Source organism: Lasiosphaeria miniovina, assembly GCF_030549165.1.
Source record: "Lasiosphaeria miniovina strain SMH2392-1A chromosome Unknown B0T26scaffold_5, whole genome shotgun sequence".
Lineage (NCBI taxonomy): Eukaryota > Fungi > Ascomycota > Sordariomycetes > Sordariales > Lasiosphaeriaceae > Lasiosphaeria > Lasiosphaeria miniovina.
The window spans coordinates 5,788,802-5,803,805 of NW_026848224.1; the positions used below are offsets into that span (position 1 = coordinate 5,788,802).

Here is a 15,004-nt window from a genome sequence, read left to right on the forward strand (position 1 = left end):
AATGTCGCAGATTCACAATTGACGGCGACGGGAGGAACAAGCTCGCGCGACGCGGCTGGCTCTCCGACTGCCCTTGCCACACCTCCGTCACCCCCCGCACATTGCCGCACCACGGCACCCGTCAACAGCCGACCATTTCCGGGTCGTCCAACCGCTGACGCGACCTTCTCAGAGCAAAGTCAGTATCGGAGCAGACATGCCTCCTTCTAACCCGTTTGTCTCGGGTCTTGTGCGGGACTCCAAGATCGACACCGAAGTCCTCGGCACCTGCACCAAGCATGTCTTCTACGACAGCGGCCCGTCGGCAAAGGAGCGGCGTGTTCGCCGAGAGGAGCGATGGCTGCGTGCCTAATTTCTCGGCCAGGGCGCCTACGGCACCGTCTACCTCGAGCGGTTCGATCACCAACAAGTCAAGAGGTTGAGGGCTGTCAAGGAGGTCAAGAAGCGCGTCGTCCCGGGCGAGGAGCTCGACTACATCCGGGAGCTGGAAGCCATTGTCAAGTTCTCAAATCCAAAGTATGCGCACTGCTTCGTCAGATCCGATGGCTGGTTTGAACTTGACGACTCGGTCTTCATCACGATGGAGTACCTGGAGAACGGGGACTTGCAAAAGCACCTCATGAAGCCGCTGCCCGAATCCGAGGCAAGGCAAATCACGGCTCAGGTCCGAGAAGGCCTCGAATACATGCACGACAACGGCTTTGTCCACCGAGACTTGAAGCCCGGAGTACGCATCCTGCTTCGCTGGATATCACAGGAATCCAAAGTGCTAACTGGTTTCATCAGAACATCATGGTCGTGACATGCCGCCCAGAGTGGTTCGTGAAGATTGCCGACTTTGGAATCAGCAAGAGGCGGCAGCAAGATGTCACAACCTTGCACACGATGCAGCGCGGAACCTTCGGCTTCGCGGCCCCGGAAGCTCTGGGCTTCTCGAAAGACGGCTCTGTTGGTTCCTACACCTTCTCCGTCGACATGTGGTCGCTCGGCGCGGTTGCATACAAGATACTCACCAGCACTATAGCCTTCGAAAACGTATTCGAGCTATTCAGCTATGGCTTCGGCATAAAATCGTTTCCCTTGAAGCCGCTAGAGGAACACGGTGTTTCACAGAGCGGGCAGGACTTCATGATCAAACTCATGTCCCCCGCTCCAGAGAGCCGCCCTTCGGCTTCTGAGGCCGCTAACCTTGAATGGATGTCAATGACATTTGGCTCGGTTCCCGTGGATTCAAGCCAGGAGTGAGTTTCGGCCTTTGGAGATATCCTGCTTCATATTTACTAACCGATCGTAGCCCGGACTCTGTAGCCACCAATCTACTCGCAGTTGACCAGACCATGGCCTCAGAGGCCTCAAAGGGTTGGACTATCGATAGTACCGATAACTTTCCAGAGACACCCACCATCAGGCGCGGGCCAGCGCCGAGTGTTCAGTCTGTAGTTGACGAAGAGGCTGATGGACAAGACTCTGAGAAATTTGAGGAAGAGTATGACACCGTCGAGGAAGACTCCAATAACGTGGAGAAAGATTCCGACAACGCCGAGAAAGGCCCTGACAAAGTGGAGGAAGACTCCCAGAAAGTCGTGGAAGAAGAGTCCGACACTATCAAGCCATCCCACATGACTGTGCAGTATCGACGGCCGTCGTTTGAGGAGGAGGATTCTGGTAATCTCAAGCCACCCCACATGAGGGTACAGTATCGACCACCGTCAGTTGAGGATGAAGACTCTGAGAAAGTCAAGGAAGAAGAGCCCGACACAACCAAGCCGCCCCACATACCGGTACGGTATCAACCAGCGTCAGTCGAGGACTGTGTGGACGAGTCTCTTGTGGCCCAGGATCCCCGTGGTACCTCTGTTAGTTCATATTTGATGGTTCCGGCTGCCCTCGACTTTGAACAAAAGCTGAACTTGCCTCGGGCTTTTAATCCCGTCCCACGAGGCGACCTGGATCAAATCAGAGCGAATCCAGAGGATTCAGACAATCTTTGCGAAGAAATAGTCATCACTTCAGAGGAAGCAGCTACAGCACAGAAGTACCCCCGACCTGATCCGCGAGGCTATTCTAGCACCAGTCCTGGTCAAGACGAGAAACCTATGACGCCTGTTCGAACTAGCTCGGTGCGCAGTGGCCACGGCAGCAGCTCGGATAACGCACCCCCGCCTGCAGATGCAGCGAGGGGGAGTTATCCAAGTAGGATTTACGGGCATGAAGCATTAGGAAAGCAAGAGTGAGTCGCTCAAGGGTCTCGTCCTTGCACAGTTCCGGCCACAACTGCCACGGCCGGCGAATTCAACTCAGTGCGTACTGTATGCTGACGAAATGATATAATCTCAACACACAGTCAAAGATTCTATAGTCCTGAAAGTCATGGTGAATACGATTCGCCATCTCATCAGAATCGTAGCCAACCTTCGGGCCAATCGCCCACCGGCAGCAAAAACACTGTGAATGACGAGGCCGCAAGGTGTGATGCAACTTCCTTATGAGGGCCTAGAGCCACATGTGGCTAATACTCATATGATACTGACTAGGGGTTATAGGATCATTATTTCCTGTAATAACTGCGGGCTCATACACGACAGACTGAAAGGTCCCATCGAGTATATCGAAACATGCCGCCACTATCTCTGTCACAGCTGCCTCCTCCAGAAATTTGCTCTGTCGCTAGTCTCGCCAAAGTTCATGCCCCCAAGATGCTCCTGCGATGGCGAAATAAGTCTCGAAAAAGCGATGCGCAGGATTATCGTCCACCCCAAACTCAATGAGATATGGGCCAGAATCAAGACGGTCCGAGATTACTGGCGCGGCAACGGAGATGTGGAGTTAAGCTGCGCGTGTGGGCACAATCTCGACAGATCTTCTCCGACGGTGACTGTCGAAAAACCGACGGTGTGGAAGAGCCAAGTGAATTGCTCGAGTTGCTCGACCTTGAGTGTTCGAATGGACAAAGACGGCAACAGAGGGGTTGGTCACGTAAAACGGACCGTGTACTGTCTGTTCTGCTCCAAGGCAATTGACGGCCACCAACACCAGTGCCGCAAACTCATTTTGCGTCTCCTAGACAGTCTAATGCCTTACACCGTGGGGGAGAGAAAGTTGATCGTGGATGCCCGACGATTGCTGGAAGAGAGTATCAACACCGACCCACACTTCGGCCCTCCGTCATCGCAATACCAGACAATTCTTCAAGCGGGGGGTGTGGGCCGGGCACGGGATGCTCAGCCTGAAATTAAAGGCCCCAGAAGAACAGACACAACTTTTCAAGACTCGGCACCTCGGCCAGAATTCAAAGTTCACAGAATAGTAGAAAAAACATTTGAAGATGCGGCACCTCGGCCAGAAACCAACATTCGCACAAGAGAAATTAAAATTACGGAAACAAACGACTTTGAAGACTCCGATTTCGGCTCCACCCTCTCGGACGAATCTGAATTCTCGGAAGACTCGGAAGGTTCACTGGGTTCGGATGTCTCATTCGAAGATTCCGCTCAAGATTTTGCGTATTATGGAACCTCAGATGGAGAGCTCGAAAACACTCACTCGGCAGTTTGTCGGTACTGTGGAGTTCTCCACGTTTCTTCCGATCCGATTATTCCCATTCTTTATCTAAACTGGTGAGGGTTTAACGCTATTCTTCTAGCTATCATACCCCGATCATTGCTAACCCGACTCAAAGCTCTCGATGCAGCCCGATACGCTGTCTTTGGTGTGGCGGTATGAAATGCTTTTGTTCTTGTGCAATCCCACGAGGCCAACGGGAAAGAAACATGAGGGGGTCAGGAGATTCAGAGGGGGCGCCAAGGAAAGGCCGGTCCATTTATGCGCTGATGGACGGGGAATTTGGTTCAAATGCCCCCAAGAGGATGGAGGATAATCCCGTCCCGCGTCACCAAGAAAATCATTTGAGCTTTGAAACTTACACGGCGGCCCCTCCCCAGTCACGAAGTAGTGGGTTTTACTAAATCGAGGCAAAGTTGCGTCGTCTTTGCATGCCAGGCGCAGTTCCAATGCGAAGTTGTTCTAGATTATCCAGAGCCGTTATTTGGTGTGAGTAATACTCTTGTTTATCAAACCCCTTATTAATGAACAGGATTGTGCGTCGTACTAATCCAATGCAATAACCCGTTGAGCGTGCACCGGGCAGGGATGTGTGACACAATAGACATCAAATGCCAGAATGCCAGAATGCCTGATGGGGCTGGAGAACTGGAAAAATAGCTGTTTTAGTGTGTCGGCTTTATAAGACATGCCATCAGCCGCCGTAATATCGGTCCCTTCTAACCGAGACCCCACGCCTCCTGGTGATTACGAACATGCGCAATCGCAACGTACATGCATGCTACCTAGGTAACCAGCTTTAATGTAAAAAGGAGAGAGGCCCATTTAGGGACTTCGGTTATAATCATAATGTAACATTGCAGCTCCCAGCCAGCATCCACATTTTGACGAGTCCTCAAATTGGGTGCCCTTCGGATGCTTTTAGAGTTGCCCCTTAAAATGTTACGGACATTCGAGCCCATCAAGCGGACAGCCGCCGGCTGGGCTCAGGACGAGGCTCCATTCGTCTCAGGATGAGTCGCCATTGGCCTCAGGGCGAGGCGCCATTGGGCCTTCTCGCTCTCCTTTCCCCTTCAGCTTCGGAGCGGGTCCGTTTTCTCACTGCGGTCCGCCAGCCAAGAGAAGGATGGCAATCGCTGGCCCGCGGTTCCCCACCGCCTGTTCCGATGGCAACTTAATAACCGGGGCCATCTCAACAAACCCGAGAGCTAAATGCAGAGCCAGGGGCCACGTACCTGAAAAGAATTCTCCCCGCCGGGTCAGGAAGTAAACCCTGCAGTCTTTGTGCCAGTAGAGGGGCCAGTTTTCATTTTCACACCATCGTACAGCTTGCCTGGTTGAGACGAAGACTAGGAAAACAATGGACGCCAGCCTGAGTTTTGACCTGGTGAAGGCCGCCGAAACGCTGCTGGAAAACGCCAAGAAGCTCGCTGCCACGGCCGGAGCACCGACAGCAAAGGCAAACAGAGGCAACGGCGCGGCGCCCAAGCCTCCCGGACTGCATCCGGGAGGGTTCAAGGACGCGGACAAGATCCGGATGAGTGTCGTCAAGATGGCAAAGAAGATTGCGTTCGAGGTTGCGTCTCCGGCCGATGTGGCCAAGACCGACTGGGTCACGGTATGTTTATCTGGCAGAGAGACGGCAACAGCCTGCTCCGGGTCCTACACATCGCTGTTTGTTTGGCATACCTGACGGTTTTGGTGGCATTGCTAGGCCGCAGACATAGCGGCCTGGAATATATTCATGCAGTGGAAGGCCTTTGACAAGATCCCGGCCGACGGCAGCAGCATATCGTATGCAGAGCTGGCGAAGGCGATCGATGCGCAGGAGAGTCTCGTCGGTGGGCTAGTCCTTCCCCGTTTATCAAAGAATTTTCCTGACAGCCCTCCTCCAAAGCACGGATTGGCGGCTTCCTCGTGTCTGTCGGGAAGCTGTGCGAGGAGTCGCCCGGAAGCGGACGGATACGGCACTCGCGCGTCTCGCCGCTGTACCGGTCCGACCACCCGTTTGCGCCGCTGGCGACGGTGGCGGTGGGCAACGGCCTCAAGGCGTATGTGCACTGGCCAGAGTATTTCGAAAGGTACGGGCGACGGGAGCCGCGCGGGCAGACGCACACGCCCTTTGGTTTCGCCTGGGGTCACCCCGAGTTGCCGCCGTGGGAGGTCAAGGCCTTGTATCCGGAATACGCCGTCCAGTTCACCAAGGCCATGAAGTCGCGCCAGATCGTAGGCGGCAACATGGAGGTGGCTGGCCCCGGGGCGCTGTACGATATGGCCTGGCTCGGCGACGAGGCAAACGCGCAGAGAGCTGATGATGGCTCGTTGGTGGTGGACGTGGGTGGCGGGCTCGGCCAGCTATTGCGAGATGTTGTTTCGGCTATCCCGGCCATTCACCCCGACCAATGTGTGCTGCAGGACCGTAAGGAAGTTGTTGAAGAGGCGTTGGCGGTGGGCGACGCCTTTATCAGAGGCGTGAAACTCATGGACCATGATTTCCACACGAAACAGCCTGTGAAAGGTAGGTGCACAACACAAACCCTCGCCCCCCCTTGGGACAGCCCTCGCGCCCCCTGGGACAGCCCTCGCCCCCCCGGGACAGCCCTCCCCCCGGGACAGCCTCGTGACGAACGTTTGTGTTGCTGATATTTGACGTCTCGTGTTAGGGGCGCTGGTGTATCTGCTCCGCCGGATCCTGCTCGACTACTCGGACGAACTGGCCACGGGGATCCTTCGTCAGCTGGCCGATGCGCTGCCTGCCGACAATCCTAAAGCACGCGTCATCATCATGGAGGAGAGGCTGCTAGACACGCCGGTCCCGCAGAACAGGGTCGTGGACCTGGTGATGCTGAATCTCGGCGGGAAGCTGCGCAACGAGAGCATGTTCGCCGACATTTCCCGCCGCGCCGGGCTCAGAGTAGTGAAGTTCCACGCGAGAGACGGCGATCCGACCTGCGTCGTCGAGTGTGCGAGATCCGAGGAGGGAAGGGGAGGCATCGGTGGGGTACGGGCTTGCCCAACGGCAGAAAGTGGAAACTGAAAGTAGTCCCTGGATGCATCATACATTTACGGATACCTCACCCCTGGCCGCCCCTGAATCCCCGGACTTTAGCGGGTTCGTGCAAGGGTTGCGGCGCTGTCAGGCTCATTATGACGTCACCACTCAGCCCTTGACAGGCGCTGGCCCACTCAGTCGATGTCAGCCCACAGGCGCTGGCCCACTCAGTCGATGTCGACCCCTGTCTGTTGACGGGGGCTGATGTTGCTGTTCATAACTTTTGTAGATTTCACACTTTTGATTTCATGGGCTTGTAATTCCAGCTTCGCCCCAGTTCTGCTTCTGCGGTGCCGCTACCGTCAGTATAATCATCTGAAAAATTCGGGTCCGACCGTCGGTGATCATATCCCAGCTCCGATCCCACGCATCTCCAACTCTGGTCAAGCCCCTAATCATCAACACAATCTCCTCGTCGGCAAAGCTAGCAACCATACCATGAGCGACAGCCAAACCGGCCGTCGTGAGAAGCCCGCCGGCGATGGCGACGATCCCCATCAGTACCAAGCCGGTTCGTCTACCGACCGCGAGAAGGACCAGTGGAAGTTTCGCGCCCCTTACCGGATCCACGACGACCCCGATGGCTTTGACGTCAAGTGGACGGGAAAGTGCCATTGCGGTGCTGTGCAGTACGAACTGAGCCGCGACAAGCCTCTGGCTTCCAAATACTGCCACTGTACGACGTGCCAGCGCTTGCATGGAGTGAGTGTGCCCATTGACAGGGGCTGGGGAGTTACGCAGCGGTATAGAAGACTGACACTGCCCGCTACAGGCTCCCTTCCAATGGGCCGCCATTTTCCATAAAGAAGACATCAATTTCATCAAGGGCCACCACGACCTGGGCTGGTACGACTCAGCCAACAAGTCGACCGCACACCATCTACCCTGCAAGGTGCAATGCGCCTACTGCCGGACGCCAATCATGGACGAGGGGCGCAACATGATCCTCCTCTTCCCCACCCTGGTCGAGGGCATCAACACAGACAAGGGGCGCCAGGCGTTCAAAGCCCAGACCCACATGTTCTACCCCCAACGCGTTGTGGACATCAAGGACGGCTTGCCGAAATTCAAAGGCCTCTCAGACAAGAGCCCCCTGATCGACGAGGAGACCGGAGAGGAGATCCCCAATAGTGAGCCGGAGAGGAAGAAGCGGAAGACGGACGAAAACTGAGGGACTATCGGCATGCCATAGCTTGGATTTATGGAGACGGGCCTCGGGGCGTAGCCATAATTGCCGTTGCTGCCATAGTTGGGTTGTCTGCTACTGCTTCCTAGACCGAAGCACATTTTAGGTTGCAGAGTTTTTGTGAGGCTTGGTTCTCAGCTCTGGGCAACTAAATACGCACCCTTCAGGTGAATGATAAGGATGATAGGTTATGGGCGGCAGATTTTGAGTATCATTCCACAGGCCGTTGCAAGTCCTGTCTCCAATCTAGCGAAATGGGCCACCTATAAATAAGGTGACGATAATAAAGTATGACCAATCTGTAATTTCCAAACAAACATCAACGTTGAATAATTAACATGCTACTGGTTAGGAAAGAGACTAACAAAGGGGAAAAGAAGAAGAAAAAGACGAAAAAGAACAAAGGAAAGTAAGATAGACACTAAGACAGACACAAGACGACACAAGACGACAAAAGAGAACGGCCATGCTAAGAACAAACAAGAAAATAGAAGAAAGGACGCCGACCGACCATACTGCAATAAACAACAAATAATAGTGCTGGAAATAGTCAAGTAAAGGGTGGGGGAAAGACGAAGAGAAAAAAAGGGGGGAGGAGTGGAGGGGGAGGAGTGGGAGGGAGGAGTGGGAGAGGAAGAGCCGAAAGCCGTCACTGACAACCCCCATCGAAATACCATCAAGCAGCCACATCCTCAGCCAAGATTGTATCCCCCCGTGGACATCCACTCACTCACATGACGGCGCACCGCAGAGTAGAGCACAGCTTATCGCAGCACGGACACCCGCAGAAGCAGCAGACATAGTCGTCCACAAACTGCCTGGCGCGTCCCTTTTCCGGCTTGTCGGGGGATTCGTCAGCATCAATCTCCATCGGCGTCATGGCCGTCGGCTGGCTTAGAATTTCCATGGGAGGTAGCGGAGCGGGCTGTCTCTGTTGGGGCACGGGATCGTAGTCCGCGGGTGCCGGTTGAGCATGAGATGGAATGGCTGGGGGCGGCGTTGGCGCCTTGGGCTTCACGTCCCCCGCGGCAGTCGACGAACCCGTCCCAGCCAATGGGTAAGGTAGATGGATATTGACATGGGTTGATTGGTGGTGGTTGTTAATGACAACCGCAGACTTCTCCTCCTTTCTTTCGTGTTCTGGCTTCGCCGATGCGCTGCGGGGGAGCTCGCTCAACGGTGGCGGGCGGCGCACATAGCCAGAGTCTCTTCGATTTTCGCTGCTGTTGGCTTCTTCAGCTGTCGGCTGACGAGGGGTCCCTTGTCGTCTCGGCGGCGCGTTGGATCCAGCTTCTGATAATGGCCGGGGGGAGACCCTTTCTGCGTCCTCGGGTGGGTCGTGCCAGGTCAAAGTCGACTGTCTCCTCCCCTGCTCACCGTGACCGGGTTCATCTCTTCCGCCGATCCGTGGTGGGGGAATTACCGCTCGGTTGGGCCGCTGTGGCGGACTGGGAGGGTCTTCTCTTCGCCGTCGTGGGCGTCTTGGCGGCTCTCCAAAAGGTTGGGGCTCTCCAAAAGGTTGGGGATAGAGCGGCGGCGCTCCCTGACCTCCGAGGCTGACGGCATCCCAGCCTACATCCCTGGACGCGAGAGGAACTTGCACCTGAAATCCCCCACTGGGGGTCCCCGTTTGCGGAGCAGACGGCGAATCCCAAACTACTAGGCTGCGGTCTGTTTTCTCTTCCACCCGCGGCTCGATAGGACGTTCCTCTGAGCTCGGTAGCCAGCCAGGCCCGCCATCCATGTCTCCGTGTGACCAGGGCCGATTTCGGGCGACTGCTCTTGAAATGTGTCGACGCTGAAGAGCATTTTGAGCTTGCGGCTCACCGCGTCCGGCGATATCTTTAGCCGTCGTTGTCTCGCCACGATATGGGACCACAGCCCACCGCTCATTGCTTCCTTCTGTCGACGGCTGTATACTTGGTTCTCGAGACACGTCCCCTCTCCCGTCAGTTCTTCCATGGGGCACCAATTCAGCGCCGGTGGACTGGACAGTGTCCCCCGTCTCCTCTCCTCCGTATTCCAGGCGGCGCGGTGTCTGCCTCCCGTCTTCCCTGGCATACTCGGATCTCTGTGACCAAACGCTCTCCTCGTCTGCTGACCGGTGACGCGTGCCATCTCCTTGCTGTCGGAACCTTTTGCGACTTGGCCGGAGAGAGTTTGCCGTCCTCCCGTGTGTTGTCGTCTCCTCGTCTTCGCTCGGAGGCCGTCCTCTTTTCTCTTGTCCCCACGACCGACGGCTGCTCCCTTGCTGTTCTCTCCGTGGGTGCTCGCCCTCCGGTTGTTGATCATGGGCCGTATGTCCTTGGTCTTTGGGAGTCCATCCAGGGTCGATAGGTAACCTGGTAGCCCCCTGTTCGATCTGCGACTCTGCCACCGAGATGTGTGCTTCATCCAAAACGGGAGACAGCGAACCTGGCGCCGGTTTCGGTTCCTCCGGCCGTGGAATCGGGTTTGCTTCCTGTTGCTGCGATGGCCCATGCACTATCTCTATTGCTTGGAGATCGTTCGACGCGGCTGAAGAGGGATACGGGGTGGTGTCAGAAAGAGACGAGACGGATGATAACCGAGATAACAGAGGGGTGGGGCTTCCTATTGGACTTGGTCCCGTGGGCCTTTCACCACTCGGGAACGACACAAAATCATGTCCGCTGGCGGTGGACACAAAATCATGTCCGCCGGCGGTGGACAATCCCGCGTCAGGTTCTGAACCGTCCGCCATCGGGCCACTGGATAGCGAAACTGATTTCTCCTCGGTGGCCGGCTCACCCCGATCTGTTCTACCCTCTGACGGCAGTGGTGAGTCTGGCCCAATTCCCGGGCCAGTCTCTTTGAAAATGTGGTCCAGGAGTTCCAGTAACCGCGAAGCAGCTGGAAGTGGTGTAGGGCTTGAAAATGCCGCTTCTTGCACAGATGTTCCTAGATCGTATAGTTCTTGACGAACGGCCGACAAGGCACTGTTATTGGTACTAGACAAGGTTGTCCCGCTGTGAGCTTTCGTCCCCTCGAATCTAAGAAAGACTCATAGTTAGGCGGGACTCGGTCCACGAACAAGCCACACGTCTCAGAGCACATGTTAGGCAACTCACGTTTCTAGCAAACGAAGGCCCAGTCGAAGTGCCGACTTGTGGTCAGAGAGGTTGTTTAGTAACCGAACAAGGTCGGTCCGGCCTGGTTGCTTCCGGGACACGGCAGAGGGGAGCGGCGGCACTTTGTGTCTCTCGAGTATGGCCTGGACGTCGAGGAGTGTGATGTCACAGTTGTGGACGATCCCCGAAATAATTCGTACGAGCGTTTCGGGAGCGGGTGCTTGCGTGTCAAGCCAAGTTTTGTCGATAGCATGAAGCGCCTCGACTGTTTCGGCAAGTGAGGACAGTTCCTCGGCCAGATGGTCTGGGTCCAGATCCACGCGTCTGGGAGAAGCCTCGACTATCTCGGACAGCTCTTTGATCGTGCTCTGCAGGTCTATGCATGCTGGAGAAAGCGAGAATGGCTGCATATCTGTGCGTGTTGTCAGATCGGGTTAGGTGATTGGGTTTCGTCGCTGCGAATGTGGAATGGAATAACATGCCTCCGAGAGTCTCGCTGGAGAGATGGCAATGCTCAAATGTATGTTTGCCTCATGGTGAGGGCCGGGGATGACGGGTAACTAACTAATGAAAGACACCGATCTCGGGTTCAGGGTCGATGACGGTGTGTCGAGTGAGAAGCCAGGATGGCTGTTTACAAGGATATTACGATTCTGTCACAGAAGCATCAACGTCAACTTTTACGAACGGCTTGAGTATATAATACTTGGCAGACGGGTCCTGTTGCACAGGAATGCAGTAGCATGGGTTGCAAGTCGGGCAATTGTTGGGCTGAACGTCGGAGTGGTGCATGATTTGTTGTCCTTCGTGGCTGCCCTCGAGCAACCCAATTGGCCTCCTGTTGAGTCATTGCTCTTGTTGTCGAACCAACGTGGTATGTCTCGCCCTGCCAATTTCTTTCTGCATCTGGTCACTGGGCATTGCCACGACTAGCGACTAGCGGGGACGCATGGGGCCCCATTGCTTAGTGGCCAATGATACTCGTGCATGCCAGATCACGAAGCCCGAAGGGACTGGCGCTGACCAGATGGTAGGCATTGGGCAGTTAGCCCTCACCGGGCCGTGAGGGCGCCCAGTAAATTTCTTGCCAGTCGTCGGCAAGCTCTGCACGCTGCTCCACGCTTGGCCGGAAGCCGTACATCAGCGATGGGAATCTAAAAGAAATAACTTAGGAGACTTGGAAAGTATGAAAGTATGAATGGAAAGTATGAATAGAAAGTATGAATGGAAAGTATGAATAGAAAGTATGAATGGAAAGGCATGAATGGAGACTGTTATTTTCGGGCACCTCCATGTGCGTCGAGGACTCGAGTTTAGGTTCAGGGGGGTCAGGCCCTAATTACAACTGGCAAATCGAACGAGCGTAAGAGAGCTAAGGGAGCCATGAAACCAGGTCGGAAATGAACTAAGTGTTGCTTGTTTTGAAGTCAACACTGAAATAATTCTCGAGGCGAAGCAACGAGCTGTTTCCCGACCGGGCACAACTTTGTGCAACTCAAGTGTAGCGTGTGTAGCCCCTGAACGATGCCCGGCTCCCCACGACACTGCCCCGCATCCATTTTCAGCACCTGCCGCCGTTGGCCCACAAATTCCAACTTTATTTTGGGCCCGCTCAGCAGCGCTGATCTTTGCTCCGACAACGCAACCACGACAGCCGCCAGCCTACCGCTATGTCGTTGTCTGCCTCCCAACAGGACGAGTCGCAGTCGGCAGCCCGGCGGCCGAGTCCCCTGCGATCCATCATTGCCGGGTCTACAGCTGGCGCCGTGGAAATTGGTGAGTCAGAGTCGGCTGTTCGGCCGCCCTCGGCCCCCTCATTCCTGTTACGTCATGATACAGCATTGTCGCTAACCTCTACTTCTCGCCCTCTAGCCATCACATACCCGGCCGAGTGTACGTCGTCGCCGCCCGCCCAATTGCCCTCATGCCCTCGGCGCTGACCCGAATCGATAGTTGCCAAGACCCGGACACAGCTCAACCGCAGGTTAGCCGCGGGCCAGAGACTGCCATGGCCGCCATTTGGCAGCCAGTGGTATGCCGGCTGTACCACGCTGATCATCGGCAACTCGCTCAAGGCCGGTATACGTACGCTTCGCCGCCGCCCCGCGCTTCGCCGCCACCCCGCCATAGACGCCGTTGCTGATTCCATTGGATTCCAGGATTTGTCGCCTTTGACCAGTACAAGGCGCTGCTGTCCGATGCCGAGGGCAACATCTCCGGTCCTCGGACCGTGCTCGCGGGGTTCGGCGCTGGCGTGACAGAGTCCCTGCTTGCCGTCACACCCACCGAGAGTATCAAGACTACGCTGTGAGATATCACCCGCCCCGAGTCTCTGGTACCCTGCTCCCAGGACTTCATAGTTGGCTGACCATTGGCTTCCCACGGCAGGATTGACGACCGCAAGTCCGCCACGCCGCGCCTGCGAGGCTTCCTCCACGCCGTCCCCATAATCGCACGCGAGCGCGGCATCCGCGGCTTTTTCCAGGGCTTTGTGCCGACGACGGCGCGCCAAGCGGCCAACAGCGCAACCCGATTCGGCTCGTACACGGCCCTCAAGCAGCTCGCCGAGAGCTACACGGCGCCGGGGGAGAAGCTGGGCGCCGTCGGGACTTTTGCCATGGGCGGCATCGCCGGCCTGATCACCGTGTACGTGACGCAACCGCTCGACACCATCAAGACGCGCATGCAGAGCATTGAGGCGCGCCAGCTGTACGGCAACTCGTTCCGGTGCGCCAGCCTCATCTTCAAGCAGGAGGGCGTCCGCACCTTCTGGAGCGGCGCGCTGCCGCGCCTCGTCAGGCTGGTTATGAGCGGCGGCATCGTCTTTACAATGTACGAGAAGAGCATGGAGCTGATGGACAGGGCCGACCCGGACAGGAAGTACATCTAGCAAAAGTCCCGGGGACGTGGGCGTGCGACAACATGACATGGGCGTGCGACCAACACGACATGGGCGTGCGCCCAACATGACATGGGCGTGCGACCAACATGACATGGGCGTTCTGGCGTTGCTTTTCCCAAACGGTTGGGCTAGTATGCCCCGTTAGATTTATGGAAGACAAAACCAAGCTTTTGTTGTACAAGTACAATACATAATAATACCAAATTCGCATTGTGAAAATGCCGAAACGTTCCGCCCGACCATTATCGTGTCCCAAACGCCGTAGCCATGCAGGTTCTTTTATTGGTACACCCCTCTGTACGCCCTCGTATGTTTCGCCCAAGCCGGGCATTACGACATGACGCGCATCATGACGTGAATCGGATCATGCCCTTGAATTTGTTCAGCGTCCGGTCGAGCCAGCTTCTGGTTGGCGCCTCGTCCAGCTCGGTGATCAGGTCTTGGTAGTATGTCGGGTTGCTGCGAGGGCGCATGATATCGCCCTTGAGTTTGTACTAATTGCCCCGTCAACTTAGTTCTAGACACGAAAGCCGCCGACGAGGCAGAGAGGCTGAAGAGACGGGAAGGAGACATACAATGGACTTGTACCGGTTCTCGAGCAGCGAGTAAAAGGCGTTGGCCTGCCTCATCTCGGCTTCCGCCTTGGATACGCCATTTTTCAAGGCATGCGGCGGCGCAAGGGGGCCGGCTTCCAGTCGTTTGGCCAGGACATCCTGCAGCTGGCAGTCGGGTCGGAGAGGGTTTTTGGGCCAGCGCTCGAGCGCGCGCTTAAACATGGTCTGCAAAGGAACAGACGAAATATTAGATGCTTGCGAGTCGATCCACAAGGGTGGGAATGAGGTATACGTACGGATCTCACGGCGCCGGACATGTTCGCGATCTTGCACAGCTATTGACTGCACGTCAAGGTAGGTTTTGGACGCATCAATCATGGGATGGCCAAGCAAGAAAAGAACCTCAGCCACATGTGGCGCTTCTCGGACCTGGCAGCCACCTCGAAATGGCCGATAACAAATCGTGCTTGCTGACTAAGGCTGTTCGTTATCCGATAGTGGAGTGAACCGAGATCCCCGCGTGGCTTGTGGCGGAGCCCACCTGCCCCCTTAGCATAGACAGACTGAGTGGGGGCCTGAGGCAGCAACTTCTGGATTCCTCCACGCAATTCTAGGGTCGGTCAGCCGCTCGGGTCATTTGTACGCATCGCCTGTCCCCAG

At 55.9% G+C, this 15,004-nt stretch overlaps 7 protein-coding genes across 7 annotated transcripts; 4 read left to right on the plus strand and 3 right to left on the minus strand.

Annotated features, from left to right (window-relative positions):
• Positions 1–196: 196 nt before the first annotated feature.
• On the plus strand, positions 197–4,158 carry B0T26DRAFT_813800 (uncharacterized protein; the record flags this gene model as incomplete). Its single annotated transcript, XM_060447341.1, has 8 exons — positions 197–319; positions 365–727; positions 787–1,241; positions 1,295–2,230; positions 2,345–2,467; positions 2,544–3,617; positions 3,680–4,050; positions 4,148–4,158. The coding sequence occupies 7 exons, from the start codon at positions 197–199 to the stop codon at positions 3,963–3,965; spliced, it is 3,360 nt and encodes a 1,119-aa protein (XP_060295479.1). The 3' UTR covers positions 3,966–4,050; positions 4,148–4,158.
• Positions 4,159–4,921: 763 nt separating this feature from the next.
• B0T26DRAFT_649385 (O-methyltransferase-domain-containing protein) lies at positions 4,922–6,598 on the plus strand (the record flags this gene model as incomplete). The annotated part of the gene is made up of 4 exons (XM_060438085.1): positions 4,922–5,179; positions 5,276–5,402; positions 5,459–6,079; positions 6,225–6,598. 4 exons carry the CDS (start codon positions 4,922–4,924, stop codon positions 6,596–6,598), a joined length of 1,380 nt encoding a protein of 459 aa, XP_060295480.1.
• Positions 6,599–7,051: 453 nt separating this feature from the next.
• B0T26DRAFT_742536 (Mss4-like protein) lies at positions 7,052–7,784 on the plus strand (the record flags this gene model as incomplete). The annotated part of the gene is made up of 2 exons (XM_060444132.1): positions 7,052–7,315; positions 7,386–7,784. 2 exons carry the CDS (start codon positions 7,052–7,054, stop codon positions 7,782–7,784), a joined length of 663 nt encoding a protein of 220 aa, XP_060295481.1.
• A 373-nt stretch (positions 7,785–8,157) lies between these two features.
• B0T26DRAFT_386153 (uncharacterized protein) lies at positions 8,158–10,703 on the minus strand. The gene has a single exon (XM_060434736.1). It carries the CDS (start codon positions 10,519–10,521, stop codon positions 8,530–8,532), a length of 1,992 nt encoding a protein of 663 aa, XP_060295482.1. The 5' UTR covers positions 10,522–10,703; the 3' UTR covers positions 8,158–8,529.
• B0T26DRAFT_386164 (uncharacterized protein) lies at positions 10,703–11,464 on the minus strand. The gene is made up of 2 exons (XM_060434737.1): positions 11,371–11,464; positions 10,703–11,300 (listed from the first exon to the last, which is right to left on the minus strand). The coding sequence occupies exon 2, from the start codon at positions 11,296–11,298 to the stop codon at positions 10,885–10,887; it is 414 nt and encodes a 137-aa protein (XP_060295483.1). The 5' UTR covers positions 11,299–11,300; positions 11,371–11,464; the 3' UTR covers positions 10,703–10,884.
• A 1,094-nt stretch (positions 11,465–12,558) lies between these two features.
• On the plus strand, positions 12,559–13,778 carry B0T26DRAFT_678401 (putative tricarboxylate transporter mitochondrial carrier protein; the record flags this gene model as incomplete). The annotated part of the gene is made up of 5 exons (XM_060440228.1): positions 12,559–12,664; positions 12,761–12,781; positions 12,842–12,973; positions 13,048–13,195; positions 13,277–13,778. 5 exons carry the CDS (start codon positions 12,559–12,561, stop codon positions 13,776–13,778), a joined length of 909 nt encoding a protein of 302 aa, XP_060295484.1.
• A 359-nt stretch (positions 13,779–14,137) lies between these two features.
• On the minus strand, positions 14,138–14,661 carry B0T26DRAFT_742540 (uncharacterized protein; the record flags this gene model as incomplete). The annotated part of the gene is made up of 3 exons (XM_060444133.1): positions 14,138–14,284; positions 14,366–14,569; positions 14,641–14,661. The coding sequence occupies 3 exons, from the start codon at positions 14,659–14,661 to the stop codon at positions 14,138–14,140; spliced, it is 372 nt and encodes a 123-aa protein (XP_060295485.1).
• Positions 14,662–15,004: the final 343 nt, after the last annotated feature.